Raw genomic sequence first — 25,016 nt, 5'->3', positions numbered from 1 at the left:
AATTCTGTTATGAAACTAAGCAAAGAAGGAGTGATTGAAATTACTCGCAAGGCTAAGAGAGAGGAGATGAATACCTAAGGTGGTAACGAAGGTCAAGATCATGTAAATGTGAGAACACCTACAAAGGCATCATGTGAAGATTATTGATACATATGGAGAGTACACCATAAAAAATATCTATTCACAAGATAGTAAGAGCAGCAACATACCTTTCTAGAAACTGATCGAATTGTTCGAAGAGCTACCTTGGAAAACACAGCAGTACGAAGTTCTGCGAAGATAAAAGTAGTAAGACCAAGAGTGAAAAGTACATTCTTTTCGTCTCTGTTAAAAATAAAGAGCAACTGAGAGTTACCATTAAAAGCAGAAGAACCCGTCCGAGCAATTCCATATCCAATGAGAACAGCAGCAGGAGTACCAAAAGCAGTAACAAGAGAAGGGTTTGCAGAAGCAAAGGTTGTAAGAGAAGCACCAGTTCCAGTAGCTGAACCAAGCCAATCAACAGCCAATTTGAATAAGAAAGGCACCTGAACATTCAAGACCTTAGCACCAACGAGAAAACCCAAAGCAGCAACGACCCTAAACCGGAACTCTGGGTTGTCTCTCATCCACAAATAGCCAGCAAGCGTACGGAGAATCTTCATGTCAGCCATAGCCGACTCTGAGTCCGGTTTAGCCGGTTTGATTTCCTTAGTCTGGGTGTCGGCTTGGTCGGGGTTGGGTGTAGAAGTCGACAAGAGACGGCTGTTAAGCATTGAACTCCGTTGAACGAAACGAATTGGGATTGGGGATGGTGAAGGATCGGTGAGGAAGGCATTGATAGTGGGAGATGTTCGGATTGAGTTACGTCTGATGAAACTTGAGAAACCATTATGATGAACAAGATGACCAGAGCGAAGACGGTATGAAAAAGATGGGATTTTTGGTTGAGGGTGAAGATAAGAACGACAGAGCAATAGCCCTGGAGCCCTAACGAGCCGAGATCCTCTCGACATCCCTTCTTGTCCGAAAGTTTCACAGACTTGTCTTTTTTTTTTTGCTCCGGCGATGACTCTCCCTAATCTTACTCCCCGAGCTAGCTTAAACATGTCACGACGTTAGACGGTGTTTTAATGGGCCTAAAATATAAAGCCCAATAAATTTGAAGCCCAGTTGTGTCTATCCCCTTGTCGAATGAGTCGTCGTTTCTCAACCATTCTTTCATCATCATCGTCGTCGTCAAGCAATGGTTATTATTATGAGCTACTTCCACAAGACGTCATTGTTAGTGAAGAAATGGGAAGCCGTGCAGTATGTATACAACGTGTGGCACCACCGTGCTTTGAAGCCTCGCAAGTGAAGAAGATCAAAACAGTTGGTCCTTCTTTTGTGAATCCTAGGAGTAAGAGAAGAAGAAGCAATGGAGTGAGATGTAGCAGTATAGTTGATTACATCGGAGGTGACCTGGTGAAGCCAGACATTGGGCGTTGGCTTCAAGATGTTGAAGAGCACAAGGCAATCGCCATTTACGCTCCTCATGAGGGTGGCTACGAAGGTCGTTATCTTAACCGACTCAAAATGCAAGGTTACTATTTTCTTGATATCTCTGCTCGAGGCCTTGGTGACCCTGAGACTACCCTCCTGAAGAACTACCCTGTTTGCCCTGTATGTCTCATTACATCGAGATCTTATTCTCTAATCTTGTTTCAATCAAATTTTTAGTGTCAATCATGTCTCTTCTATTCTTCTAGGCTCACCTTGGGAAACAACCTATAGCAAGGTGGTATTATCCACCAGAAGTTGATTACAGGCTCTCTGCTCTTCCCCCTGGTGCCAAGGGTCTTGTCTTATGGGTCCTCGAAGCAAAGGTTTGCGTTTTTCTCATATGATATACTGTCTCCCACATTGCTGCATCTCATCTTTCCATTTATATATCTTATCAACAACTCAGGTTCTCTCCAAGTCTGAACTCCAATTTCTTGCTTTGCTTCCCTCTCTCCGTCCTAATGTCAGAGTTATTGCTGAATGTGGCAACTGGTGAGCATATCATTCCTTCCCATATGATCACATTATCTATGCTTGCACTTTGCGTGACCATTACCCATCCCCCTGCAGGAGAAAGTTCGTGTGGAAGCCTCTAGCAGAAATTGCAAATCTAGCTGCACAAGAATAACTTATATGGCACAAGTGGAGCGTACCGTGTATAGTTTTTTCATGAATACATATCCTGCAAGTGTAGCAAACTCATCATGTATAAAATTTGAAAATTGTGCTTGTTATTTTGTAATATATAGACCCTTTTATTCTCATGGAGTAGTTACTGATAATTTCTGACTCTGCTTTGTCACAAATGAAAGTACTCATAATCAGTGATGGCACACGCTTAGATACAGAGCAGTCCAGAGGTAAAACTCAGAACACACATGATTGATCAGAAAGACAGAAACCTGTGTAACTATAATCAACTCCAGTCACTAGACAGTCTAGTAGACACAACGAGTTACAACATGTTCTAAGCCCACAAAAACCGTTTTGAAACTCGAAAGTTTCAGATCTTTTGCAAAGTTCTAAAGGGAATAGGCATATCACCCACCTGTTACGAGACAACTTAATACCTAGAGCTTACACATAAGATTCTTGCAAATATCCTCATGGGAAGTGTACATATATGTCACCCTTAAGACTTTGATGGAGCATTAATGTGAAGATGCTTTCTATTGTCAATTCTATGCTTAACCTTGAGTCAGTGGCGTATGCAAGCAGGAAACTTTAAAGTAGAAACAACATTACGAAAGATATAGACTTGATAATAAGCTCAGTACAAAACTTTAAGGCACTAAGACAAAGCTGGACTGGAGAATGCAAAACAAAACAGATGGCAAAGTTCTAAACTACAGATTCTTTAACTTTCGGCAAGAAGGTATCCCACCATCCAGGTTCATACTTGGGGTATGGCGCCACCCAATTTTTAGGCTTATCGAACTCAAGAGTAGCAGGATTGGAGGCCAAAGCTTCATCAATAGAGGTAGCTTCAAAGGAATCATACAGAACACGATCCAACCTTAACTTCATAAACCTGCCATAAAACAAAACATCAATGTGGTGTGTGTGAAAGCGGAACATAGTTTTGTTAAAAAAAAGAGAGTTAGGGATAAGGGTTCTAACGTGATCCAGGGGCCATTGGTGGAAACAAGAGCAACAGCAGGACGACGAAGCCTTTGAGTAATTTTGGGGTAATTGTCAAGGAACTTAGGCTCAATCACAAGCCAAAAGTCTTGTTCTAGGTCACGCTCACCGTAGTAACGAAGACGTTCAAACAATTGCTCCTGGAAGTGTTCCTCTTCATCAAGCATGAATTTAGCATTTGCAACCAAAAAGTGATACTTGGTGCTCTCATCCTGCAATCATCCATAAAAAACGTAAGCTGCTTGGATACGGTTTGATCAGTTGAGAGGAGAAAGATAGAGAAAAGAAGAACCTTTTTATCAGACTGTTGCTCAGCTGAAGTAGCAGCGGTTACGAAAGAGGATGAGAAATGTGATGGTAGTAGAGACAGAGACGGCGGAGAGAGATGGAGTTTCTTCGTCTGCTTGGGAAAGGAAGAGGAGACGAGAAAGGGTTTTGGACGACAGGCTGCGACGGTAGGTGGCACCGCCACAGTCAATGCTCCGGTGACGCTCCCGCTCCACATTGCTGGAATTGAGTTCTTTTGATCGAGGCAGAATCTGTAAAAATCTTATCTTTTTTGCTGAATTTATTATCATCACTCTCTCTTTCTCAACTCAATTTTTAATTGATTTAATAACTTCTTTGGGCTTTATGATTTCAACAGAGGTCAGTAAAGGCCCAATTCAAGCCCATAAGAAAGAAAAGGGAAAGGTTGTTTACTGTGACTTTAATGGCGACGGAGGCGGAGCTGAGATGCTGAAGCTGCAAGTCACCGGGAAGACGATCTTGTCCAGTATTCGTTATCGGAGAGAGGCAAGTTCGTTATACGATTCACCATTTTTGCTCTACTTTACAATTTAGGAGGATTTATTATAGAGTGTTTCGATTGATGCAGATGTCGTCAACGTGTTCGTCGTACGTATTTGGACCTTACAAAATCGATCCGCGTGAAGTGTTCTACGCAACACCTTTCTCTTACGCTATGGTTAATCTCCGTCCGCTTCTTCCTGGTCATATCCTTTTTTTTTTTTGGCTTTCTTTTAAGTATTTTGGTTTTGTTGTGTAAATTGAGTTCCTTTGTATGACTTTAACCACACGAGCACATGTTCTTGTCTGCCCGAGACGCCTTGTGCCGCGTTTTACTGATCTCACAGCTGATGAGACTAGTGATCTGTGGCTTACTGCTCAGAAGGTTGGCTCTAAGCTTGAGTCCTTCCATAATGCATCTTCTCTTACATTAGCAATCCAAGTAACTTTACAACATCTCTTTCTTTCTCTCCAAATTCAGTTGTTTGTGTGTGTGTCCTGAATTTGAAAGGATTAGAATTGAAATGATTGCTCTAAAAACCTTCAGGATGGCCCTCAGGCGGGACAGACTGTTCCCCATGTACACATTCACATCATGCCTCGTAAAGGTGGTGACTTTGAGAAGAATGATGAAGTCTATGATGCTGTAAGTTTCCTGCACTTTGGTCACATTCCTAGCTTTGGTTTTATACAAATCTTATTGTGGTATCTTGTTTTGTAGCTTGATGAGAAGGAGAAGGAACTGAAGCAGAAGCTTGATCTAGACATAGAGCGGGTTGATAGGAGCATTCAGGAGATGGCTGACGAGGCTTCCCAATACAGATCTCTTTTCGATTGCTAGTTATCATTTATCAGTATCAAACCAAGCTATTTAGTAGTATTAATAAGACCATTGTGACAAGCGACTCTCAGTTTAATGTTTGGTGTCAGAGACTTGGATTCAATCTTGTAATCTCGACCCAATCTTGGGCATAAATTAAGCGTTTATCATTTTGGTTGACATTTCTTAACGGCATTAGAATCAACTCTTCCATTTTTAAAGAAAAGAATCCCACTTGCCACCATCATCTCATGCCTCATTTTACAGTTTACACAATGAACAACACTAGATACTTGAACTGATCAAAAGCAGAGATGTATAAAATATTGTCACATATCAGTACGCTGTGGATACTAAACAATAAACTAAGAAGCCTTTGATGGTTCTTCCCCTGGAGCATCATCCTCGTCATGGTAAATGTTCTCAGCCATCTGCCATATTTGGAGTATGTTGTCTTCAGCAACACTGGAAATCACCCAATCTTCACAAGGATTCCATGAGAAGTCTGAGATTTTGCTAGTGTGACCACCGTGAATAAACAGCAGCTCTGGTGGGCCGTCCTCTGCATCCTCCACAGTCTGTTCCTCATCGATCCTGTCATAAGATACCCTCAAACACATCAATATAACTCCTACATGACGAAACATGACCATTTTATAACTAAGCAATTAAGCGTTGAGCCCAGACCTGCTAAGGTCCCAAACCATAAGCCTTCTACCAAGGCAACATGATGCTAAGATTGTCTCATTCTTCGGGTTCCAGCCAACTTGGAAAACCTCCTCCCTGGTGATCAAAACAAATAATTTAGGTTAGCGTACTGCTTTTACTTTAGCTCTTAGTAACAACAATCCATCTCTAAATTTATGGCACATTGTTCTTACTTATGGCTATCAAATGTGTGAAGAGCGCTGCTTAGCTTCCGTAGATCGAATAATTTGACAGTCTTATCAGTTGACCCTGTTGCCACGACCCACTCATTAAATGGGTTGAAGGCTAAACAGTTAACCTGAGGCATTTCAAACAAGCCCACAATTAACAAATACAGCAAATACAATTCAATTGTTTTGTGTGTTTACGATAATAAGCTCATTAACCAAAACAACAGTTTAGTTGAATTTCTATTGAGATAAGATAGAGCAAGCAAACTAGCCTAATGCTCATAAAGCTAACGCACCTCCATGGAGTGAGCAACAACAGACTGTACTGGTTTAGTGGCAGATGGAGAACGCAGATCCCATATAAGAAGGTATTGGTCATCACCAACAGATCCAAACAGGTGTTCATGTCTCAAATGCCATGCAACATCTTCTACGACGCCTTCATGAGCCTTAAATTGAGAAAACAACCATCAGCAAGGAAAACACAGAAACCACAACATTATATCTGTCTACATGCTTTCATAGAGTTTGACTGTTTCCGTAAATCAGATACAATGCTTTGCCTTCTATAATGATGCAAAACAGATAAGAATCAAAGAATTTTACCTTAAAGATCTGATGAGCGTCAAGAACCCTGTTTTTACCCGCAGCTTTGANCTTCAGCAACACTGGAAATCACCCAATCTTCACAAGGATTCCATGAGAAGTCTGAGATTTTGCTAGTGTGACCACCGTGAATAAACAGCAGCTCTGGTGGGCCGTCCTCTGCATCCTCCACAGTCTGTTCCTCATCGATCCTGTCATAAGATACCCTCAAACACATCAATATAACTCCTACATGACGAAACATGACCATTTTATAACTAAGCAATTAAGCGTTGAGCCCAGACCTGCTAAGGTCCCAAACCATAAGCCTTCTACCAAGGCAACATGATGCTAAGATTGTCTCATTCTTCGGGTTCCAACCAACTTGGAAAACCTCCTCCCTGGTGATCAAAACAAATAATTTAGGTTAGCGTACTGCTTTTACTTTAGCTCTTAGTAACAACAATCCATCTCTAAATTTATGGCACATTGTTCTTACTTATGGCTATCAAATGTGTGAAGAGCGCTGCTTAGCTTCCGTAGATCGAATAATTTGACAGTCTTATCAGTTGACCCTGTTGCCACGACCCACTCATTAAATGGGTTGAAGGCTAAACAGTTAACCTGAGGCATTTCAAACAAGCCCACAATTAACAAATACAGCAAATACAATTCAATTGTTTTGTGTGTTTACGATAATAAGCTCATTAACCAAAACAACAGTTTAGTTGAATTTCTATTGAGATAAGATAGAGCAAGCAAACTAGCCTAATGCTCATAAAGCTAACGCACCTCCATGGAGTGAGCAACAACAGACTGTACTGGTTTAGTGGCAGATGGAGAACGCAGATCCCATATAAGAAGGTATTGGTCATCACCAACAGATCCAAACAGGTGTTCATGTCTCAAATGCCATGCAACATCTTCCACGACGCCTTCATGAGCCTTAATATAAGAAAATAATCATCAGCAAGGAAAACACAGAAACCACAAACATTATATCAGTCTACATGCTTTCATAAAGTTTGACTGTTTCCGTAAATCAGATACAATGCTTTGCCTTCTAAAATGATGCAAAACAACAGTCCAAGACAGATAAGAATCCAAGAATTTTACCTTGAAGATCTGCTGAGCGTCAAGAACCCTGTTTTTAGGCGCAGCTTTGGTATCCCACAAGCAGATCTGAGCATCATCAGAGCCGCTAAGCAAATGACCCTCCTTGAACTTACTCCAAGAGAGGCCATATCCTTCAGAGCTGTGACCTCTGAGCCTTAAATCAGGATTACAAGCCCCATCAAGTGGAGGCTTAGATGGATGCAAACTGTAATCGAAAACATACACCTCCGCATTAACTGTTTTGGTAGCAATCATGAAAGGGTTTTGAGGCATGTAGCGAGCTCGATTGACCTCTCCTTCATGATTAATTTGCTGCATAATTTGCACCTACGCAAGCAAAGTAATCACCTTTTAAAAACTCATTTGAACCCTAAAATCTATTTCAAAATTTGGAAGGTAAGGAACAAAAAAGAGAGTACCTTTCCGGTGGCGCAGCCGAAGCCACCAAATTCAGAGCGGTCATCATCATACTGACGAGCTTCGCTCTCAGTGTCATCAAGGGGAAGCTGAACTTGAGCTAACATCAAGTAATTGGGTTCGTTCTCGGAAGTGTGGGTACCGAGAATCATCTTCTGAACGGAGTAGTCTTTACCGGCAGGCTCCTCACGCTCCGGGAGCCATTCAACAGTGAGTGAAGGCCACTCAAGAGCGTGAGTAATGACGAGATCGTAGAGGAAAGGTGTGTTCTTCTTCCAGATCTTGTACTCTTCATTGATTAGTCTCTCCTCGATCTCTCCTCTCATTTCCTCCTCATCTTTCCCCATCTCGGCGATTGTCTCTGTTATTCCCGCCACAAGCCACAAGCCACAAGGCAAAACCCTAAAACAGATCTCTTTTACAAAAATATTGTTTGTAGAGTCTCTCTTCTGTTTCTGTATAATTCAGATATAGAAGAAGATGAATTTAAAAAGGAAGAAGATAAAGAGACAGGCCTTGGTTTTTTTCAAAAAGGCCCATTTAAGAACAGGCCCATTTAGGCCCACCTAGTAGAACATACTAATCATCTTAACACTAGTCAACAGAACGATGATCGGTGAAAAGAGAGAGATGGAGATCGGAGAAGATGAATGGAAGGTTTGCTGTGGAAGCTCCGATTTCGCGAAGCTGATGGTGGATTCAGCTCCGTTTGAATCATTAGAAGCAGCAATCTATACTGCAAGAGACATCTGGTTCAACCTTGTTAATGTGACAGCTTGGCTTGAAGCATTCTCTGCTCATCCTCAGATCGGTGATACTCCTTCATCTTCTATCAACTCCGATTTTGCTCGTCGGAGCAAAGCAGAGCAGTCCACAGCCTTTGCTTCAACCTCTTCTTCTGCTTTAAAGGTGAGATGGATCTTCACATTTCTTTCTTTTTTTTCATCTCTTCAGTAAATTTATCAATTTTGCTTTCAAATTTCTTAGGAGCTTGCTGATTGGAATGTACGTTACAAGAAAAAGTTTGGATTTATCTTCATTATTTGCGCCTCTGGCAAGACTCACGCTGAGATGCTCGCTGCGTTAAAGGTCCAAATTGGCATTTCCAAAATCAGTTTTGTTCTGTGTGTGTGAGTGAATGAAACAGTTATATATTCATCAAATCGTGTCTTTTATGTATTTATTTTAGGAAAGGTATGAAAATAGGCCAATAGTGGAACTTGAGATTGCTGCTACGGAACAAATGAAAATAACAGAGCTACGAATGGCAAAGCTCTTCTCTGATAAGGCTAGAGTTGTATCAGAAGCTGACAGCTCTAGCTCTCCTATTTCAACTACACCTCAAGGTACCAAATCCTTTCCTTTTCAAAGTTTTGTGTGTGGGTTTGAACGAGTCAGTATGATATCAAGTATGTACCCTCATGGCTATGTTTGTTATCTGTGTGACTTTTTTCTACTTAAGATCGTCTGAGAATCATAGGAGGACATTTGAATGTTGCAGCTAAATCAAAAGCTATCAAGAGAAGTAGGCCACCAATCACGACTCATGTCTTGGACGTTTCACGTGGTGCTCCAGCTGCAGGTGTTGAAGTGCACTTAGAAGTGTGGAGTGGTACTACTAACGGTCCTTCCTTTGGTCACGGAGGTGGTGGGGTCTGGTCTAGTGTGGGCACTTCAGCTACTGATAAAGATGGGCGCAGTGGGCCACTGATGGATCTGGTTGAGGCTTTGAATCCTGGGACATATAGAATAAGCTTCAACACTGCAAAGTATTGCCCAGGCTGCTTCTTTCCCTATGTTTCGATTGTATTTCGAGTTACAGAATCTCAGAAATTTGAGCATTTCCATGTGCCACTGTTGCTTGCACCATTTTCTTTCTCCACATACCGTGGGAGCTAGAGCTGCTACCGCTGTCTGCTCCAGCACATTTGGTTTTTCCTGAACCACTACTGGAACATGTATCAAATTTGCTATAAAATAAGGTCTTCATTCGAGTACGTATTTCGTTGGAGTTGTAATTTTGTCAAATATGAGTTTTGATCTAGACTCAATTGTGAGCAGGACAATAATAGTTTAGATTACTATGTTAGACATCTTGGAAGATTCTAACCCTTTGTACAAAATGGTCAATCACAAAACTAGACACTAGAAAAGTTGTGTTCTGATCTCGGGAGATTCCAAACCTTTGAGCAAAATTGCCAAATCAAAACAGTTTCTACTAGTGAATATAATTCACACTCCTCTACCTACCCCTCCAGAACGTGTCTAAAGCTCCCTCGCTATATCTACCTTCTCCAGATGCTTGCAAAATCTTTCGCAAATGACAATAGGTTGCTCCACGCACTTGACCTTTCTTCTTTCACCTCACCAGCTCCTGTCTCTTTCACTTCATGAGCGCCTGTCTCTTTCACCTCATCTGCTCCTGTCTCTGAAACTTGTCTGTAAAAACAAAAGATACAAGAATTCAAACTGAAGCGGTGCCAATATGATCAACTTGAATTGACTTTTTTTCTATTAATTAACCAAATTGTCCTAAAATATGGATCGGACCAGCTAAGGAGAGACCTAGTTGTATGCACAAAATACCTGGACTCAGTAGGCACAACATCTGCTGTAACAGCTCCTTCAAGATGGTCTGCTTTCGACTCTTGATTACCTAAGTGAGACAAGTTTCCCTCTTCCTCAGTCTCCGAGTTTTTTAGACATACCCCTACTTCCATTCTCTGACTTGTCTCCGTTTCTTTTGTGTCCTCTGTTGCAGTAATGACAAGGTTGTTGTTGCCCTGGAGATTACTTTCATCATCTGCTGAAACAGCAGCTCCTTCAAGATGGTCAGATATGGACTCTTGATTACCTAAATGCATCACGTTTCCCTCTTCCTCAGTCTCCGAGTTTTTTAAAGATACCTCTACTTCTATTCTCTGACTTGTCTCCGTTTCTCTTTTGTCATCTGTTGCAGTAATGTTGTTGTTGCCCTGGACATTACTTTCACCATCAGAACCAGAGAGAGAAGAATCTATTATGTCCTGCCTCTGCTCACTTCCTATCTCAATGTCCAGACCGCCAGCCTATAAAACAGAAACGAGGATAACTAAGCCAAGTGATAAGTGAAGCCTAAGGAAATTAAACTGATCACAACAAAGCAAGATATTTTACTTGTAACTCAGGTTCAACAACGACAGGAGAGAAGTGCGAGGAAGAACCATCTGGCACAGAAGGAGAGACTGAGACTTCTGAGAGAGCTTTAGCTACAATTGGCACATCTGCTTTTGGTCTGAGTTTCAGCTCTTGTAAGATCACCCTGAGAATGTAACGAGAGCCTCCCACTGCCTTGAGAGTAGCGCTTAGTGTAGGGAATTTACCAGCATTACTTGCTCTGTATCTGCATACAAACAGAACCGCATGTTCAACAAGACTTTGAGACTCAGCTGCACATAATACTATCTAGTTGACATGTGAAAGTAATCGGCGGAGAGAATGACTTACTCGTTGACATAAGACTCAACCAAAACTCGCCGATCCTCTTTAGACAGTCTTTTGTAAACCTTAGAGGTTGTTGTTGTCAGAGATTCGCAAACAGCAGGAGAGCCATAGAACCTTGTAAGCTGTTTAACATCAGTTCCGAAAACACCATTTCTGCGCGCAGCAGACACTGCAAACCGACATCGTAGCGGGGGGTAAGAAAAAACATTTCAGCAACAGATTTGAGACATTGGTAAAGAAAGGGTTTTAGCTTTGTTACAGGTAAATTGTTTTAGCTGTCTCAGAAGCATCACTGCACTTGAGGGTCTACTCCACGCAAAAATTCCATAACTAGCTTCCGTTCTGTTACATTCGAATTTTGGATTCTCTTTAAGTAAAGGTTTATACTTTATACTAACGCCATTTTCAATAACGACATAAACCTTCGAAGAGCGATAATAAGAGAAACTTACGTTCAGTCAGAAATGAGTCGATCGTTGTGTATTCGTCTGAAAAATCGCGAATCGTAGTTTGAGAGAGACGAAAAAAAAAAGCGAAGAACAAGGTAGGAACACAAGTAGGGTTCGTTCTCGTTTGTTCTTTTCCCTAATTCTTCTGCCAAATTTGCGTAATTGTTTTTTTTTTTTCTTCTACTTGGGCTAATCCAGTGGGCTAGAGGATAAGGACTTCTGGACTTGTTCTCCAAGACAAAATATGTAAAATTACCATATTGTCCTGAATACTTTGATAAATTTCAAAAGATGTCTAATAACCAAATATTGGATGAACGTGACGAGGGATGGGCGTTGTTGTAATATAACATCTACACCTCTTTACAGGGGAGGCTGGGAGCTTAACAAGTTTATATCGAACTCCTTTTGGAAACTGGAGAGGCTAAAGCAGCTAACAAGAGAAATGCACCAGTGAGAGAACATATTTTCGATAAATCCATAGCATTCTTGTTTTTCCTACATACACCACAAAAGTCTCGTAATAACATTCATAGTGCGCGTTAATCTTTCATGACTTTCCCTTCATTACCAATATATAAGATCTCAAATATAAGACGGCAAAATGAAAACTGAGTAATCAGGTTGCATCCTCGAACAAAGTCTTCTCCTCCACAATCTTGGCAATACTTCCGTTTACTTGTACCCATACTTCTGCTATTTTCTTGATTTTTCCATCAGAAACCTCCACCAATGTGAAAGCTCTTGTTGTGTTGCCACTCTTCTCAGACTCATCTGCTCCACTCAAACAATCTCCCTGACAGTTTTCCTTTGCCCTCTTAACTCTTGGAACTATTGCACCGTTCAAATAAACAATCTGGTTGTCACTATCTTGCACAACCATTTTCCGATTTCCTTTCCCTGATTCCAACTCCTTATGCATGTGTCCAAACACGACTAAAGGAATCGATAGCTTTGTTGTATCCTTCAGCTGGCGTATTGCCTGTTCTAGATCTGAAACATTAAATGAGGTTTCTTATCAATAAACACTAGCTTCTATTCCCGCATAGCGTTCTGCATCTGTCACCAAACTAACTATAGAATGAGCAAGGATAATGCTACTAATGCCAAATTAAAAAGATGGCAGCTTACTTTACCTTGATCACCATGGTCACCGCCTTCATCCCCCCAGTCTTTTCCACATATATCCTCTGCTTGAGAACCAAGACCTGAAAAACACATAAACCTTATCCTTATAAGTTCAAACCTGACTGGCTTAAGACTAGACCAATAAGGGAGGAGTTTTATAGGTTGATGCACCTGTTGGCCCATTATGAGCAAGAATTATCGCCACATGATCTTCTGGTGTTCCATGTGCAGCTCGGCATATACTCCCAGCACTAGTATCCATATCACGAACTCCGTACCTAGAAGTGTTCAATGAATTGTAGTTTTCTCAGACTTGAATCCAGGGTGGTTAAATTGCTATCCCTAATCACTAGAGTTCAAGTATAGAAAGAGCTACAGATTCACTAAAATTATCAACTCATTTTCTTATGAACATAGTTATTCCAAGGTTTTTTTCTTTTCTTCTTGGAAGACGAAAAGCTATTCTGACCCATACATATTTCATATAGAACATACATGAAGATGCCAGTCAAAAATACTAACCTCTTGACAAGAAGCTTTTTCCGGTGCAATTGATTCCCCCCATGTGAAAAGGGTCGACCACCAACAATACTGAGCTTCAATGAGGGGAAGTCCAAGCGTTGATATCCTACATGCTCGTCACCAAGGCTGTTGATTGCAGAGGAAAACAAAAAAGCACAAGAAAACTTTTCGGAGTCTGTATCCAGTAAATCAAAACCAAAAACTACAGGAAATAGAACTAAGGATCACAAACAGAAAAATCACAAGCTCTTTTTTTGCAAACGAATCAAGAACACCAAAAGCACACATTTCCTTTGTTTCAACTTTCAACCAATAAACCCTCTCTCTAAATCTAGTTCCCGGAGATGGGTCTCACGATGAGTCCTCTTTCCTCTATATATGGGGTTCTCGGAAGAAAGTCTTAATAAACCTATGAATAGAGATCATATATCAAATCAAACAACTTGATAGTTATCTCAAGTAGCTCTAACATCGAATTAACTTTGAGTGATGTTCATTAAATACCAAATTTCTGAACAATAAAGAAAATAAACAAGCATTGCAGCAGCATCGTTTACATAACATGTAACAACACAAGAATACCAGGTAGAAAAACTAAAGGAGCAAGCAAAACCACATGTGGGTTAAAATTGACAACCAAAAGCAGTAAGTGATCACAGGTATGTACTACTTCTTGATGTAGCATGAGTGTCAAAAGCACAAGCAAATAGTGGAAAACTCACCTATCGAGTTGCATTTGAACGCCGTTTGGTTTGCTGAAAGAAACATAAACCAGACAATAGAAACCCTCACTATTAGAAATCAAAGCACAAGACCAAGACCAATGTTCGAAAAAAACGGTAAATCAGAAAGAAAAAAAGGTTAGTGCTAACCTTGAGAACTTCTGGGTGTTCCAGGCATCGTGATTACCCAAAATAACTGCTTTTGGGAAAGGAAGAGCAGCAACGCTCTGCACAAGTGGGACATCTTCCTCACCAAAATCACCTGAACTTAATCAAAATCATCAAAGGGTAGTATATGAAGAAAAAGTAGATTAAAGAAAAAAGTCGAAAAGGAAGTCAATTCGTCGAAAGTAACAGAGAAGCTTGCCTGTGAAGAGAACCAAGTGAGGCTGCAAATCATGTTCAGAAAAGGAATTTAGGGTTCATAAGCGACGGGGAAGTGAACATGAAAAGGGGTTTACAAAGATGGAAAGAAATCAAAGGACCTGCAGTAGCCGAAGAGCCTTTTGATCTTCATCTAGATTCCAGAAGCCATGCTTTAACACAGAACACGAAAAAGGTAAGACTACACAAAAAGATCAACGATGGCTTTGCGAGAGAGAGAGAGGGAGGAAATAACATTACAATGTCTCCGACAACAGCGATTCGTACGAAAGAAGAAGACGCCATTAGAGAAGAACTACAGAGACTTGAGAATTGATTTTTAGATGTTTCTAAAGGAACAAGGAGAATGAATGACACGGAGCACCAATGAATGATACCAACTTTTTTTCTTTTCTTTTATAACCTGAAAACGGCGTCGTTTCCGCATAATGCTACAATAGTCACAATTGCTGACAAACCCTACAAGGAATTGGATTTTTTCTTTTCATCCTTGCCTTTTTTTTCTAGTATACAAACACCCCCACCCCACCCGAATGGAAAAACAGAGAACCCCAATTGCTTATTGTTACCAAAAAAGAATTGTCTCCTTCTACTTACTACTAACTGTATCAATCAGTTATTAACTCTTCTTTTTTCCCCTCCTTTCCATCTTCTACTGTGACAGCTTGAAGACGCTCTGATAGCTGCTCCACTGAGGTCTCTTCTTTCCCAGCTTCTTTCTTCGTTCCATCTTCTGCCTCTCTCTCTCATCATAGTAGCCGAAATCTTCGAGGATCGATGTATGTGCCTCATATTCTTTGAAGATTCTGAGCATCTCAATCCCCTGACGTAGTTTCACCTGTTACAGTTTCATCAATTTAGTCACATCACCCACAAACATAGATTTTCCGTTAGTTAATGCATGCAACATCTAATTTAAGGATTCAAACGAATGCAAGCTTTTTTCTACCAAGCCTTACATGCCCTTCAGTCTAATACCACGACAGACTATTGAAGCAAAACTTTCCTCCAAAATACAACACCAACTATTAAGACAGAGAGAAATAAATGATTATAAGACCCACCTCCTGCGAGTCTCGGCTGTGTGTCACCGGCTTGTTCTCATTGTTTTGTAAAAGTATATGACTAAATCGGTTATTCGGTACATCTTTCACAATATGCCATTTCACTGGGAACTGCCCACTCCACCTGTCTTGCTGCCAGTAACCAGCATCCTTTTCAAAGTCTACAGGTCCGACCATTTCGGACACCCCACAGAATTGCCCACTAGCATTTACCTGCAAGATTTTGAACTTTTCGTTAATCTCACTGGTTCCTTGAAGCAACTGAAAGTTGTCTTCCAATTGCTATAAGAAGGAACATATCAGTTACATATATACTATTACTTCAACAGAAAAAAAGCCATACCGAGAAGAACAGAAAGATTGGGCACTTCCCACCCATCTTCTCAGCCTCTCGATAAGCCGTATCTAGTTTTTTGTTGCCATGCGGTGTGCTGGCCCAGACATTGTATTTGATACTCCTGTGGACATTGTCTTCACTAAATGACTTGACGATAAAGAATTTGGCGTTCTTATATTCTGTCACAAATTCTGGATGGTTGTACAAACTGGGATTTGGTCCAGCTGTACTTGAATCACTCGTTGAATCATCAGTAGTAGAGCCAGGTTTGGAGCTGATCTTGCTCTTTACCCGGCTTGATGACCGTGGTCCTCGATTACCATACAGATCATTGGTGGTAGATACAGGGCCCTGCTCCTTCTCTCGCCTTTTACCTATGTCAGGGGTTACTCTGACTCGATTATCAACTCCATAATATGGGGCGACAGAGCTAGGATTCTGGTAAGATCCTACATGATAATACCCTCCCAAAGACGAGCTTGAAGCAACTCCACTCCCATGCAAAGTCACCTGATAGAAGAAGATGTCAACAACATGCGATAAGCCCATGAAACTGTACACTAATTTGAATTTGATGAGTCTGCCAAAAACGCTTCCATTCTCCGAAACCATTAAAGGGAAGAAGAAACGAAAGCTTGAGTTATAAATGAGAAAATTTCATGGATCTTATAGGTTGAGTATTAAAATAACCATCATACTAATAATAAGGGGTGCTAATGTAGTTCTTCCTGTAAAAATATGTTCACCTAAGCAGCCCATAAAAGTTAAAACATAAGAGAAGAGTGTTAACCTGTGAAGCATTCTGGTCGTATGGGCCAAGTATACCCATCGTCTGAGGATAAGGTATAGGAGATGTTAAAGAGTTGTCCCCTTGATTCCCAAGAAAATTGACACCACCATATTGACCAAAAGGAATCATATAAGCAGATGATGGGTCAATATCAGAGGGAGTATAATACGTAGCAGAAGGTGCACCATAAGGTTGGTAAAAGGCAGGGGAGACTGGGATTTGGCCCTCCAACATCATAGATGTATAAGGGTTGAAGCCATAACCAGGATGGTACATAACAGATGAATTGTCATTGTAGACAATCTGAAAAAATAAAGAACAACCAAGTTAATAATGTAACGAAGAAGGAAGATAAAACATAGTAATAGGACAAGTCATAACTAACCTGTGGCACATGCATGCCTTCAGGGTTAGTAGCATAATGCTGATATCCATCCCAACTGTTAATGCTTTGTGCATACCCTAGAGAACACACACAACAATCCAATTAAGTACTCTCACAAGCCAAAAGGGGATTATATACGAAAGAGAGAGAGAGAGAAGAACACAAATAGTACCAGGATTTGTAACATCCCAATCGTAATGATAGACATTAGTAGGGGGTTGAAGAACATTGAAGTATGGAGCGGGACCAAGAGAAGGAGTAATTGAAGAAGACGAAGAAGAAGATACAATGTTCCTTCCAACTTCGTGCGAAGAAACCTGCTGGTGAAACGAACAAGGCACTTTAACCTAATTTGGTTTACAGAAAGATTTAAGATAGTAGAAGAAGAAGAAGAATTGAATTGAATTGAATTGAATTACCTGGTTGACGCCATTAACCGCCATCACTGGTCGTTCCCCTGCGCGAAGTCAAACATATATCTCGTTAGAAGTAGAAACCAGAGAGAATAGAAAACGAACATAATTAACGGCTCTATAATGCTCTAGGGTTTGGTTTGGGTTCAATTGGGGGATTTGGTTAATTCGAGAAATCAAAGAGATGCGAAAGAGTAATAAATAATGAGAGAGGGGGAGAAGAGTGTATACCAGAAGAGACGATTCGGTTACGCTGATTTGTAGAAGAAGAGGAAGAAGAAGAAGCGGGATCCATGGGAGGAAGAAGAAGAAGAGAGAGAGATCTGTGTGTGACTGTGAGAGAGAGCCAACGGGGAATCGCAAAGAGGTTTTTGTGAGATTGATTTTAATTTTTTGAAACAACGAAAACTCTCTTTCTCTCTATTTTGCAACTGTTGTGGGGTCCGGGTTCGGGTCGTCTCTAGTTTATATATAAACTCGCGTCGATTAGAGTTGGTTCTTCCTTTCCCTTTGGCTTTCCTTTTATAAAGGGCGGTTTGAGCCTTTTCGGTTTCTTCAATGTTTCCCAATAAAAACTGTACTATTCTCCTTTTTCGAATATGTTCATTTTGTTCAATGCTTTTTCTTCACAAGTCTGAACTTCCCAAAAAGAAAACAAACAAATTTCAAAAGTCAAATCTTTATGTAAAGCCAATGCATGGATGGAATTAACTTATCCGAGATTCGATTCGTCATCCGTTACGAAATTTTTGAACGTTCAAAAGTTCTGAAGTCTGAGGAATTCAAATCTCTGAATTGTTCGCTTTCTTTTTTTAACGCCTAATTCATTTATTGCATTGAAATCGGATACAGAAAAACTGATATAATTAACATCGGACAAAAAGTATACAATGCAGATACACAGAGAACACGTGATAATGAATGATGAAAAAGTTGTTTTACATGTTTAATAGTACTAAAACTTTACTTGCTAAAACTGATTAATTCTTTTCTTCTTTTCATTTTAGAGTCAGTTCCAATATGTGGGATCCTTTTTGACTCCATAGTCGTCTAATTTTGTCAATGATATACTGATTTTTCTAAGTGATTAGTCGTTTTTATGATCCCATATTGCTAATGGGGCATTGATTAATTTGTCACACCCCAAGCTCCTTTCCGGACCTTATCATTAGTACTCACGATCGCAACATTCAAAAGCTGTGTTTGAGTGCAAAATAAGACGTCAAAGGCACGGGCACCACATTACTTATGTGGGATCCGATGAAAATGGCCATGACCAAATGACTTTTGATCCTAAATAATCTTTTTTACCCATGAAGACCAAATGACTTTTTGATCCTAAGTAATAAATTTTACCCAATTAACACCAACTTTGTCGTTCGGTGGTTCAAATCCATCGTTCTATGTGTGTGCATCTTCTCCAATATTCCATAAAATACAAGACCAAAAACATTGTATTTCCTTCACACCCAAAAAAAAAAAAACTAAAACTTGACATGGAAGCTGGAACAACTTATTATGTATTCCTTGACCATAAGGTAAATACGTAATGATAGTCGTTAAGTAGGGTAGACTAGACCCATTATATAGCAGGGACATCCAAGAGTTGTATTACAGCTCAAACAAGTGTAAGTTTGTTTTCTTTTCTTGCTTGTAAAACATATCTTTCATCCAAACACCAAATTCTCATGTTATAAAACTACTTCCTCTGTTAAGTATACTACGGCCGGTGGAATGAATACTTCGATTCCATGCATGGCTCAACTTTGAACTTTTCATAACAAGATGGAATGGCACACCTTCGATCAGTTCGATGTCAGGTTCTAATATCGACTTTTTATATTTGTACGTGTAAAAAATTATTATATGTGCAAAATTGTGAAGAATGGAGGAAGTAATTAATATATACGTATTTTTTTATGTCATGGAAGATTCATGCAACGAACGACAGAAACGCGGTAATTAAAGGGAGATAAAAATAGGTTTAAATGGGTGTTCAAGCCATAAATGGGATGAACAATTTTCTTTCTTACTATTAATTAACTTTCTTTTTCCTCATTCCCCCATTTTACAACGTCCCTTCTTTCTTTAGCCCCAAGCTTCCGTTTTTCTTCATCTTTTTCTTTTTTCACAATCTCAAACCCATACAGGGTAAAGAAGCACAAGGAGGCAGAAAGAGGAGAAGGGGCTTATGTTCTTGCTTTCGCATTGTGCGATTTCTTAACCTCTTTTTCATTTTTTAAAAAAATTTAATTTGTTTGCGTACGTCTCATAATAGCTTTTTTGCCTTTGTGTTACAAACAGGATTTGATTAATAAACACAGATATGCTGAGGTTTATCATCCTTTTGTCCTTTTTTATACACTCATGTGTTGGGGCTCCCAGGGCTCCTGCTGCTGCCGCGGCTGTTCCTGCCAAGAAATGGCTCACCCTTAACGGTATGTATCATTTTACTTTACATGTATGATTTTTTATTCTTGGTAGTATACATATGATGAACATGCTCGTAGTACATAACCATATTTGTTTGTTTCTTATAAGAAGCCATACCTCTCTTTTGTCTTTCAGGACTAGAGCCTGCGGTTGTCGCTAGAGGCGGATTCTCTGGTCTTTTCCCGGAGTCAAGCGCCCCTGCAAACGACATGGCTGTTAGCACCAGCTCGCCTGGCCTCACGATGTTATGCAACCTTCAGATGACTAAGGACGGTGTGGGTCTTTGCTTGTCAGATATCAGACTTGACAATGCAACCACCATCTCAACGCTCTTCGCCAAAGCCCAAAAGACTTACAAGGTCAACGGTCAGGACCTCAAGGGATGGTTTGTCATTGATTACGATGCCGAAACCATCTTCTCCAATGTCTCTCGTATGTCTTCTTTCTCTTTTTTTACCTTCAACACTACTCTCCCTCTCCACCACCAGTACACATTCTCATGTTTTGTATTCTTGAGCAGTCATCCAGAACATCTTCTCTCGTCCCAGCATCTTCGACGGCCAAATGCCGGTTTCCGCTGTGGAGGACGTCCTCGGAACCAAGCCTCCCAAGTTCTGGTTGAGCGTTCAGGTACCACTTCTTCTCTTATGAGCATATGATTGAGCAACATAGGGAACGTACAATCTTGTTGATTCATTAAAAATAAATAAAATCATATATGCAGTACGATGCCTTCTACATGGAACACAAGTTAAGCGCAGCCGAGTACTTAAGAAGCTTGCAATTCCGCGGCATTAATGTCATCTCATCTCCGGAGATCGGTTTCTTGAAGAGCATAGGGATGGACGCAGGCAGAGCCAAGACAAAGCTCATCTTCGAGTTCAAAGAACCTGAGGCAATTGAGCCCACCACCAACAAGAAGTACAGCGAACTTCAACAGAACCTCGCAGCAATCAAGGCCTTTGCTTCAGGCGTTCTTGTACCCAAAGACTACATTTGGCCCGTTGACACGGCTAAGTACCTTAAACCCGCCACCACCTTTGTGGCTGATGCTCACAAAGCCGGTCTAGAGGTCTATGCTTCTGGTTTTGCCAATGACATGCGCACCAGCTTCAACTACAGCTTTGATCCCTCAGCTGAGTATCTCCAGTTTGTGGACAATGGCCAGTTCTCTGTTGATGGCATCATCACCGATTTCCCGCCAACAGCATCACAAGCCATTAGTGAGTTAACTTCATCTTATATAGATGTATCCACAAATATTTGGTTATTAGGAAGAAGCTAACGCCCCACACGTCTGTGTTCTTGCAGGTTGCTTTTCTCACCAAAAGGGCAATCTCCCCAAAATAGGGAATGCGTTAGTTATAACTCACAATGGAGCAAGCGGGGACTATCCAGGCTGCACTGATCTGGCTTACGAGAAAGCAGTCAGTGATGGAGCAGACGTGATTGACTGTTCTGTTCAGATGTCCAAAGACGGAATTGCTTTCTGCCATGATTCTGCAGACCTCACAGCAAGTACCACCGCTATGACTACCTTCATGTCCCGAGCCACCAGTGTTCCTGAGGTCCAGCCTACCAACGGCATTTTCTCTTTTGATCTCACCTGGGCTGAGATTCAATCTGTGAAGCGTAAGAAACTGGTTTCTTTTCTATAGATTTATGAAACTATCTGATACTTGGTTAAACCACTGACATAGGATTTATTTCTCTTCAGCACAAATTGGGAACCCCTTCACTTCCACGGGCTTCGTAAGAAACCCAGCAAACAAGAACGTTGGGAAGTTCACAACTCTTACTGAATTTCTTGAATTCAGCAAAGCAAAGAAAGTTCCCGGAGTTATGATCAACATAGAGGTAAGCCTTTTTTTGAACTCCCAAATGCTTTTAAATTTTACTCAAGGAAGCTCCTCTAACACCTTGTTTGTTAACAGAATGCTGCTTATTTAGCCTCAAAGAAAGGCTTAGGAGTTGTTGACGCAGTTAAGTCGGCTCTGGCCAATTCCACACTCGACAAGCAATCTACTCAGAGGGTTTTAATTCAGTCAGATGACAGCTCTGTCCTGGCTAGTTTTGAGGCTGTTCCTCCGTACACCAGAGTCTTGAGCATTGACAAGGAGATTGGAGATGCTCCCAAGCCATCCATCGATGAAATAAAGAAGCATGCAGATGCCGTGAATCTCAAGAGAACTTCCCTCTTCACCGTCTCCCAAAGCTTTGTCACAGGGAAAACTAATGTGGTGGAGGAAATGCACAAAGGGAATATCTCTGTTTACGTTTCGGTGCTGAGGAACGAGTACATCTCCGTAGCATTCGACTACTTCTCTGATCCTACGGTTGAGCTTGCAACATTCATTGCAGGGAGTGGCGTTGATGGAGTCATCACGGAGTTCCCTGCCACCGCTACTAGATACTTGAGTAAGTCATGAAAAAACAATATATGCATAACCAAGATATGTACAAAACAGAGATAAAGGCTGATCAATTTATATTTGATGCAAATGCAGGGAGTCCATGCTCAGATTTGAACAAAGATCAGCCCTACGCCATCTTACCAGCAGAAGCTGGCGCTCTATTAGCCGTGGCAGACAAGGAAGCACAACCACCGGCTGGTGCCCCGAACCCGCCTCTTGATGCCAAAGACGTGATTGATCCGCCTCTGCCTCCAGTTGCAAAATTGGAAGCCTCTAATGAAGCTGAAGGATCTAAGCCACATCCCCCTCCTTCAGGCACTGTTGCTATCGCCGCTAATCTCGGCCTTTCCTTGCTGGCAATGCTGGCCTTGGGAGTCCTCTGTGTTGCGTAAATATAGATTGATGCAAACAGTTTGTAATATGAAATCCTCTTGTTGACACTTATGCTACATGTTTTTATTATACGTTACTACAATTTACACACACATGCACACAACGATCAAATGTGCTCTTGACGATTAGTTCAGAAACTGGAATCTTGACTATCTACCAAATTTTGTNAAAAAAAAAAAAAAAAAAAAAACTATCTACCAAATTTGAATATTTTGTCTTCTATTTTCCCTGACAAACCCTCTCCACAAGGTTTTCCTGCATCTACTAAAATCACCTTAACAGTTGTGTTGTGTAATCGGATCACAATATCAAAGACAGTTTCTCACTTGTTTCTTCTGAGTGGAGTAAATTTTTTTCACTCTCACTATCCCTAGTATTTTGAGCAAAACTCAAAAGTGCCTCCTGCATAGTTTTAAAGAAGTAAATGGGAAAAGACACACATGAGGAAAACAAAATCACATTTGCTTGCTTAGATTGACCAAACATGTGGTACGATGATGTATTTATGTTTATTGCTTTATATAATTACAGTATCTTATACCCCTCCCCTACTTTACAAGTTAGCTTTGCCGTTAAGAAGATAAAATATTGTTGTCCTTAACATCCCACTTCTTCTGTTGTTCCATGGTATAAGCCAGTATTAAGCACGCCCTTCACCTTCACAGGTGCTTCATCTCAAGGCCGGTCCAGTCCTGGACCATTTCCATCTAGAAATCGGAACAACCTGTTATTCAAGAAGCCCTTGTTTTTGTTTTCTCATTCTCGACTTCTTCATCCAAGGGCTTCTTGATTTCTTTATCTAATCCACTTGTTTTTGTTTTCTCATTCTTGACTTTTTCATCCAAGGGCTTCTTGAATTCTTTATCTAATCCACTTGTTTTTGTTTTCTCCTTCTCAACTTCTTCATCCAAGGGCTTCTTGATTTCTTTATCTAATCCACCTTGTTTTGATTTCTCCTTTTCAGCAGCATTCTTCTTGGCTTCTGCCTCGAGTTGTTTTCCGTTTTCTTCGTGTGCACGATTGAACAGTCTTACAAAGTTTAGCAGAGTCGACACCACTGCAATTTACAACCACTCACTAGATTCAGAAAACTTTTGGAACACATGGTTTCACATTAAGCTACTGAAAAGGATTGCATACCTTGTTCAAAAGGGCACTTAGCAGGGTCTTCACCAAAGTAAAGAATTAAGCCATCCACGTTTCTTCCCTGCAATACATTGTTTATTTATTCTGACCAAGTTCTCAACCAAAGGTAGATCAGAGCAGGTATATTATATCTATTGCACATTGGGCTTTTGGGGACATACCACTCCTGAATATAGTGAAGCCAAGCACCTTACTTCTGCTTCTGCATAATGAAGGAACTCCTTCAATATCTGAGAATATTTTTGAAAGCCTTGATTAATATGATATCAAACAAGAATGAAAGGAATCAATTATCAACTCTCTAGTGTCAAACATGTTGCATGGTTCATAGTTAGTTATTATAAAGAATATTTCTCTTAAACTTCACTAGCCACATAATTTTTTTACTGTCTACCCTCGTTGGCCTGCTTATCTTTCTTATTAGACTTGATTATTCTCCCAGTAAACGGTATGTGTTTCTTATGAAGATCAATTTTTCATACATATTTTCTGTTCCCTTGCAAAAGCCTTGATAGAGAAAACTACCATCAATGACAGCAATACCTCGTTAAAATTATGTGAGATTGGGCCATCATTTTCGGACATGGATAGTTCCTGAACAACTTTCTCCAGCCCCTTGTTTATAGCTTGCATCTCTTCTGCCAGAAACTTCAGTTGAATCTGTATCAAACTTCAGGAAATTAACGCCCGTTTCAAGTTTTCTTATAGATTTCCGCAGAAACATGAAAATTTAAAACTAAATACCTTTGTTGCCGGCTCCAGTGAGGATAGTTCTTTTGTGAAATCTAAAACTTCTGGAATTTTTTCAGCAAGTATCTGTAAAAGATTCCATCAGACTATATATTTCGCTATATCTACGTAGTACATCCATAAAGCTACAGAAGCACAGACTAAAATAGCTACCTTGCATAGATAATGCATTAGAGTCATACGGTTGTTACGTGCCCTTGTTTCACTGAGTTTTGGCAGACTGTCCAATTTAAACCCAACCGCAGCACCTAGGCAAAAACTACTTTGAGAGCAGGATAAAAGATAAAATACAGAGTTGATACATTCCATTGCCAAACTCACCCCTAGCCGTTCCTTGGTTTAGGGCGTTCCCAAGAGATAAAATTGTCTGCATTATTCTTTTAAATTTTTCAGAATTTTTTACCTGATGAAAAGAGGAACAAAAGAGCATCAG

The 25,016-nt window shown here is 40.5% G+C and overlaps 10 protein-coding genes and 1 pseudogene across 13 annotated transcripts in view; 4 read left to right on the top strand and 7 right to left on the bottom strand.

The window, feature by feature from the left end:
• Positions 1–1,068, bottom strand: part of LOC104735350 (ABC transporter B family member 25, mitochondrial) — a 9,672-nt gene extending 8,604 nt beyond the window's left edge. Inside the window, exon 1 of the mRNA XM_019237154.1 lies at positions 890–1,068. Within this exon, the coding sequence (XP_019092699.1) occupies positions 890–995 (106 nt within the window). The 5' untranslated portion in view covers positions 996–1,068. The remainder of the gene's footprint in view (positions 1–889) is intronic.
• LOC104735323 (NAD(P)H-quinone oxidoreductase subunit N, chloroplastic-like) lies at positions 1,227–2,306 on the top strand. The gene is made up of 4 exons (XM_010455087.2): positions 1,227–1,644; positions 1,731–1,847; positions 1,931–2,016; positions 2,095–2,306. Exons 1-4 carry the CDS (start codon positions 1,276–1,278, stop codon positions 2,150–2,152), a joined length of 630 nt encoding a protein of 209 aa, XP_010453389.1. The 5' UTR covers positions 1,227–1,275; the 3' UTR covers positions 2,153–2,306.
• Positions 2,745–3,728, bottom strand: LOC104735332. The gene is made up of 3 exons (XM_010455099.2): positions 3,458–3,728; positions 3,145–3,377; positions 2,745–3,055 (listed from the first exon to the last, which is right to left on the bottom strand). Exons 1-3 carry the CDS (start codon positions 3,668–3,670, stop codon positions 2,866–2,868), a joined length of 636 nt encoding a protein of 211 aa, XP_010453401.1. The 5' UTR covers positions 3,671–3,728; the 3' UTR covers positions 2,745–2,865.
• Positions 3,784–4,958, top strand: LOC104735284 (bifunctional bis(5'-adenosyl)-triphosphatase/adenylylsulfatase FHIT). Of its 2 annotated transcripts, none has more exons than XM_010455053.2 (5): positions 3,784–3,960; positions 4,043–4,160; positions 4,251–4,339; positions 4,502–4,600; positions 4,676–4,958. In XM_010455053.2, the coding sequence occupies exons 1-5, from the start codon at positions 3,799–3,801 to the stop codon at positions 4,793–4,795; spliced, it is 588 nt and encodes a 195-aa protein (XP_010453355.1). In that variant the 5' UTR covers positions 3,784–3,798; the 3' UTR covers positions 4,796–4,958. The 2 variants fall into 2 exon arrangements, with proteins under 2 accessions (XP_010453355.1, XP_010453349.1); XM_010455047.2 differs by having other exon boundaries at positions 4,251–4,396; positions 4,676–4,956.
• LOC104735298 (histone-binding protein MSI1-like) lies at positions 4,969–8,225 on the bottom strand. Of its 2 annotated transcripts, XM_010455062.2 has the most exons (7): positions 7,773–8,225; positions 7,404–7,680; positions 6,259–6,308; positions 5,949–6,101; positions 5,656–5,780; positions 5,462–5,557; positions 4,969–5,368 (listed from the first exon to the last, which is right to left on the bottom strand). In XM_010455062.2, the coding sequence occupies exons 1-7, from the start codon at positions 8,115–8,117 to the stop codon at positions 5,140–5,142; spliced, it is 1,275 nt and encodes a 424-aa protein (XP_010453364.1). In that variant the 5' UTR covers positions 8,118–8,225; the 3' UTR covers positions 4,969–5,139. The 2 variants fall into 2 exon arrangements, with proteins under 2 accessions (XP_010453364.1, XP_010453369.1); XM_010455067.2 differs by lacking the exons at positions 5,462–5,557; positions 5,656–5,780; positions 5,949–6,101; positions 6,259–6,308 and adding exons at positions 6,543–6,638; positions 6,737–6,861; positions 7,030–7,182 and having other exon boundaries at positions 7,354–7,680.
• Positions 8,378–9,771, top strand: LOC104735271 (uric acid degradation bifunctional protein TTL). Of its 2 annotated transcripts, none has more exons than XM_010455030.2 (4): positions 8,378–8,679; positions 8,758–8,859; positions 8,960–9,116; positions 9,233–9,771. In XM_010455030.2, the coding sequence occupies exons 1-4, from the start codon at positions 8,380–8,382 to the stop codon at positions 9,667–9,669; spliced, it is 996 nt and encodes a 331-aa protein (XP_010453332.2). In that variant the 5' UTR covers positions 8,378–8,379; the 3' UTR covers positions 9,670–9,771. The 2 variants fall into 2 exon arrangements, with proteins under 2 accessions (XP_010453332.2, XP_010453339.2); XM_010455037.2 differs by having other exon boundaries at positions 9,272–9,710.
• Positions 9,827–11,864, bottom strand: LOC104735262. Its single transcript, XM_010455021.2, has 6 exons — positions 11,706–11,864; positions 11,513–11,595; positions 11,257–11,422; positions 10,927–11,152; positions 10,357–10,838; positions 9,827–10,209 (listed from the first exon to the last, which is right to left on the bottom strand). Exons 2-6 carry the CDS (start codon positions 11,541–11,543, stop codon positions 10,056–10,058), a joined length of 1,059 nt encoding a protein of 352 aa, XP_010453323.1. The 5' UTR covers positions 11,544–11,595; positions 11,706–11,864; the 3' UTR covers positions 9,827–10,055.
• LOC104735253 lies at positions 12,157–14,820 on the bottom strand. The gene is made up of 9 exons (XM_010455008.1): positions 14,699–14,820; positions 14,560–14,610; positions 14,442–14,463; positions 14,225–14,336; positions 14,075–14,107; positions 13,353–13,478; positions 13,002–13,108; positions 12,839–12,910; positions 12,157–12,695 (listed from the first exon to the last, which is right to left on the bottom strand). Exons 1-9 carry the CDS (start codon positions 14,741–14,743, stop codon positions 12,322–12,324), a joined length of 942 nt encoding a protein of 313 aa, XP_010453310.1. The 5' UTR covers positions 14,744–14,820; the 3' UTR covers positions 12,157–12,321.
• Positions 14,863–17,932, bottom strand: LOC104735245 (annotated as a pseudogene).
• Positions 19,536–22,848, top strand: LOC104735235 (glycerophosphodiester phosphodiesterase GDPDL7-like). Its single transcript, XM_010454986.1, has 9 exons — positions 19,536–19,657; positions 19,752–19,885; positions 20,016–20,312; positions 20,401–20,510; positions 20,605–21,103; positions 21,192–21,512; positions 21,598–21,737; positions 21,815–22,298; positions 22,388–22,848. Exons 2-9 carry the CDS (start codon positions 19,774–19,776, stop codon positions 22,684–22,686), a joined length of 2,262 nt encoding a protein of 753 aa, XP_010453288.1. The 5' UTR covers positions 19,536–19,657; positions 19,752–19,773; the 3' UTR covers positions 22,687–22,848.
• Positions 23,133–25,006, bottom strand: LOC104735224 (formin-like protein 13). Its single transcript, XM_010454975.2, has 7 exons — positions 24,905–25,006; positions 24,737–24,831; positions 24,578–24,649; positions 24,377–24,493; positions 23,995–24,063; positions 23,828–23,894; positions 23,133–23,744 (listed from the first exon to the last, which is right to left on the bottom strand). The coding sequence occupies exons 1-7, from the start codon at positions 24,954–24,956 to the stop codon at positions 23,419–23,421; spliced, it is 798 nt and encodes a 265-aa protein (XP_010453277.1). The 5' UTR covers positions 24,957–25,006; the 3' UTR covers positions 23,133–23,418.

The sequence above is a fragment of the Camelina sativa genome, chromosome 2, assembly GCF_000633955.1.
Source record: "Camelina sativa cultivar DH55 chromosome 2, Cs, whole genome shotgun sequence".
NCBI classification, from domain to species: Eukaryota; Viridiplantae; Streptophyta; class Magnoliopsida; order Brassicales; family Brassicaceae; genus Camelina; species Camelina sativa.
Note: the sequence above shows the minus strand (reverse complement) of the source record. Positions and strands in the feature narration are given on the sequence as shown.

What these genes read in the sequence shown, in the direction of transcription:
- LOC104735323 (XM_010455087.2), top strand. Translation starts at nt 1,276, where the DNA reads ATGGGAAGCCGTGCAGTATGTATACAACGTGTGGCACCACCGTGCTTT. An exon ending in AGAACTACCCTGTTTGCCCT is followed by an intron (nt 1,645 to 1,730) that starts GTATGTCTCATT and finishes CTATTCTTCTAG; the next exon opens with GCTCACCTTGGGAAACAACC. An exon ending in ATTGCTGAATGTGGCAACTG is followed by an intron (nt 2,017 to 2,094) that starts GTGAGCATATCA and finishes ATCCCCCTGCAG; the next exon opens with GAGAAAGTTCGTGTGGAAGC.
- LOC104735271 (XM_010455030.2), top strand. Translation starts at nt 8,380, where the DNA reads ATGATCGGTGAAAAGAGAGAGATGGAGATCGGAGAAGATGAATGGAAG. An exon ending in CCTCTTCTTCTGCTTTAAAG is followed by an intron (nt 8,680 to 8,757) that starts GTGAGATGGATC and finishes CAAATTTCTTAG; the next exon opens with GAGCTTGCTGATTGGAATGT. An exon ending in AGATGCTCGCTGCGTTAAAG is followed by an intron (nt 8,860 to 8,959) that starts GTCCAAATTGGC and finishes TATTTATTTTAG; the next exon opens with GAAAGGTATGAAAATAGGCC.
- LOC104735298 (XM_010455067.2), bottom strand. Translation starts at nt 8,117, where the DNA reads ATGGGGAAAGATGAGGAGGAAATGAGAGGAGAGATCGAGGAGAGACTA. An exon ending in TTGTTGCTCACTCCATGGAG is followed by an intron (nt 6,862 to 7,029) that starts GTGCGTTAGCTT and finishes GAAATGCCTCAG; the next exon opens with GTTAACTGTTTAGCCTTCAA. An exon ending in CACACATTTGATAGCCATAA is followed by an intron (nt 6,639 to 6,736) that starts GTAAGAACAATG and finishes TTTGATCACCAG; the next exon opens with GGAGGAGGTTTTCCAAGTTG.
- LOC104735253 (XM_010455008.1), bottom strand. Translation starts at nt 14,743, where the DNA reads ATGGCGTCTTCTTCTTTCGTACGAATCGCTGTTGTCGGAGACATT. An exon ending in AGGCTCTTCGGCTACTGCAG is followed by an intron (nt 14,464 to 14,559) that starts GTCCTTTGATTT and finishes CATGATTTGCAG; the next exon opens with CCTCACTTGGTTCTCTTCAC. An exon ending in AACACCCAGAAGTTCTCAAG is followed by an intron (nt 14,108 to 14,224) that starts GTTAGCACTAAC and finishes TGTTTCTTTCAG; the next exon opens with CAAACCAAACGGCGTTCAAA.
- LOC104735332 (XM_010455099.2), bottom strand. Translation starts at nt 3,670, where the DNA reads ATGTGGAGCGGGAGCGTCACCGGAGCATTGACTGTGGCGGTGCCACCT. An exon ending in AGCAACAGTCTGATAAAAAG is followed by an intron (nt 3,378 to 3,457) that starts GTTCTTCTTTTC and finishes GGATGATTGCAG; the next exon opens with GATGAGAGCACCAAGTATCA. An exon ending in ACCAATGGCCCCTGGATCAC is followed by an intron (nt 3,056 to 3,144) that starts GTTAGAACCCTT and finishes GTTTTATGGCAG; the next exon opens with GTTTATGAAGTTAAGGTTGG.
- LOC104735284 (XM_010455047.2), top strand. Translation starts at nt 3,799, where the DNA reads ATGATTTCAACAGAGGTCAGTAAAGGCCCAATTCAAGCCCATAAGAAA. An exon ending in CCGTCCGCTTCTTCCTGGTC is followed by an intron (nt 4,161 to 4,250) that starts ATATCCTTTTTT and finishes CCACACGAGCAC; the next exon opens with ATGTTCTTGTCTGCCCGAGA. An exon ending in CTCTTACATTAGCAATCCAA is followed by an intron (nt 4,397 to 4,501) that starts GTAACTTTACAA and finishes AAAAACCTTCAG; the next exon opens with GATGGCCCTCAGGCGGGACA.
- LOC104735262 (XM_010455021.2), bottom strand. Translation starts at nt 11,543, where the DNA reads ATGCTTCTGAGACAGCTAAAACAATTTACCT. An exon ending in TTGTTGAACCTGAGTTACAA is followed by an intron (nt 10,839 to 10,926) that starts GTAAAATATCTT and finishes TCTGTTTTATAG; the next exon opens with GCTGGCGGTCTGGACATTGA. An exon ending in GTTGTGCCTACTGAGTCCAG is followed by an intron (nt 10,210 to 10,356) that starts GTATTTTGTGCA and finishes TTGTTTTTACAG; the next exon opens with ACAAGTTTCAGAGACAGGAG.
- LOC104735235 (XM_010454986.1), top strand. Translation starts at nt 19,774, where the DNA reads ATGCTGAGGTTTATCATCCTTTTGTCCTTTTTTATACACTCATGTGTT. An exon ending in GAAATGGCTCACCCTTAACG is followed by an intron (nt 19,886 to 20,015) that starts GTATGTATCATT and finishes TTTGTCTTTCAG; the next exon opens with GACTAGAGCCTGCGGTTGTC. An exon ending in AGTTCTGGTTGAGCGTTCAG is followed by an intron (nt 20,511 to 20,604) that starts GTACCACTTCTT and finishes TCATATATGCAG; the next exon opens with TACGATGCCTTCTACATGGA.
- LOC104735224 (XM_010454975.2), bottom strand. Translation starts at nt 24,956, where the DNA reads ATGCAGACAATTTTATCTCTTGGGAACGCCCTAAACCAAGGAACGGCT. An exon ending in TCTCACATAATTTTAACGAG is followed by an intron (nt 24,064 to 24,376) that starts GTATTGCTGTCA and finishes AAATATTCTCAG; the next exon opens with ATATTGAAGGAGTTCCTTCA. An exon ending in CTTCACTATATTCAGGAGTG is followed by an intron (nt 23,895 to 23,994) that starts GTATGTCCCCAA and finishes AATGTATTGCAG; the next exon opens with GGAAGAAACGTGGATGGCTT.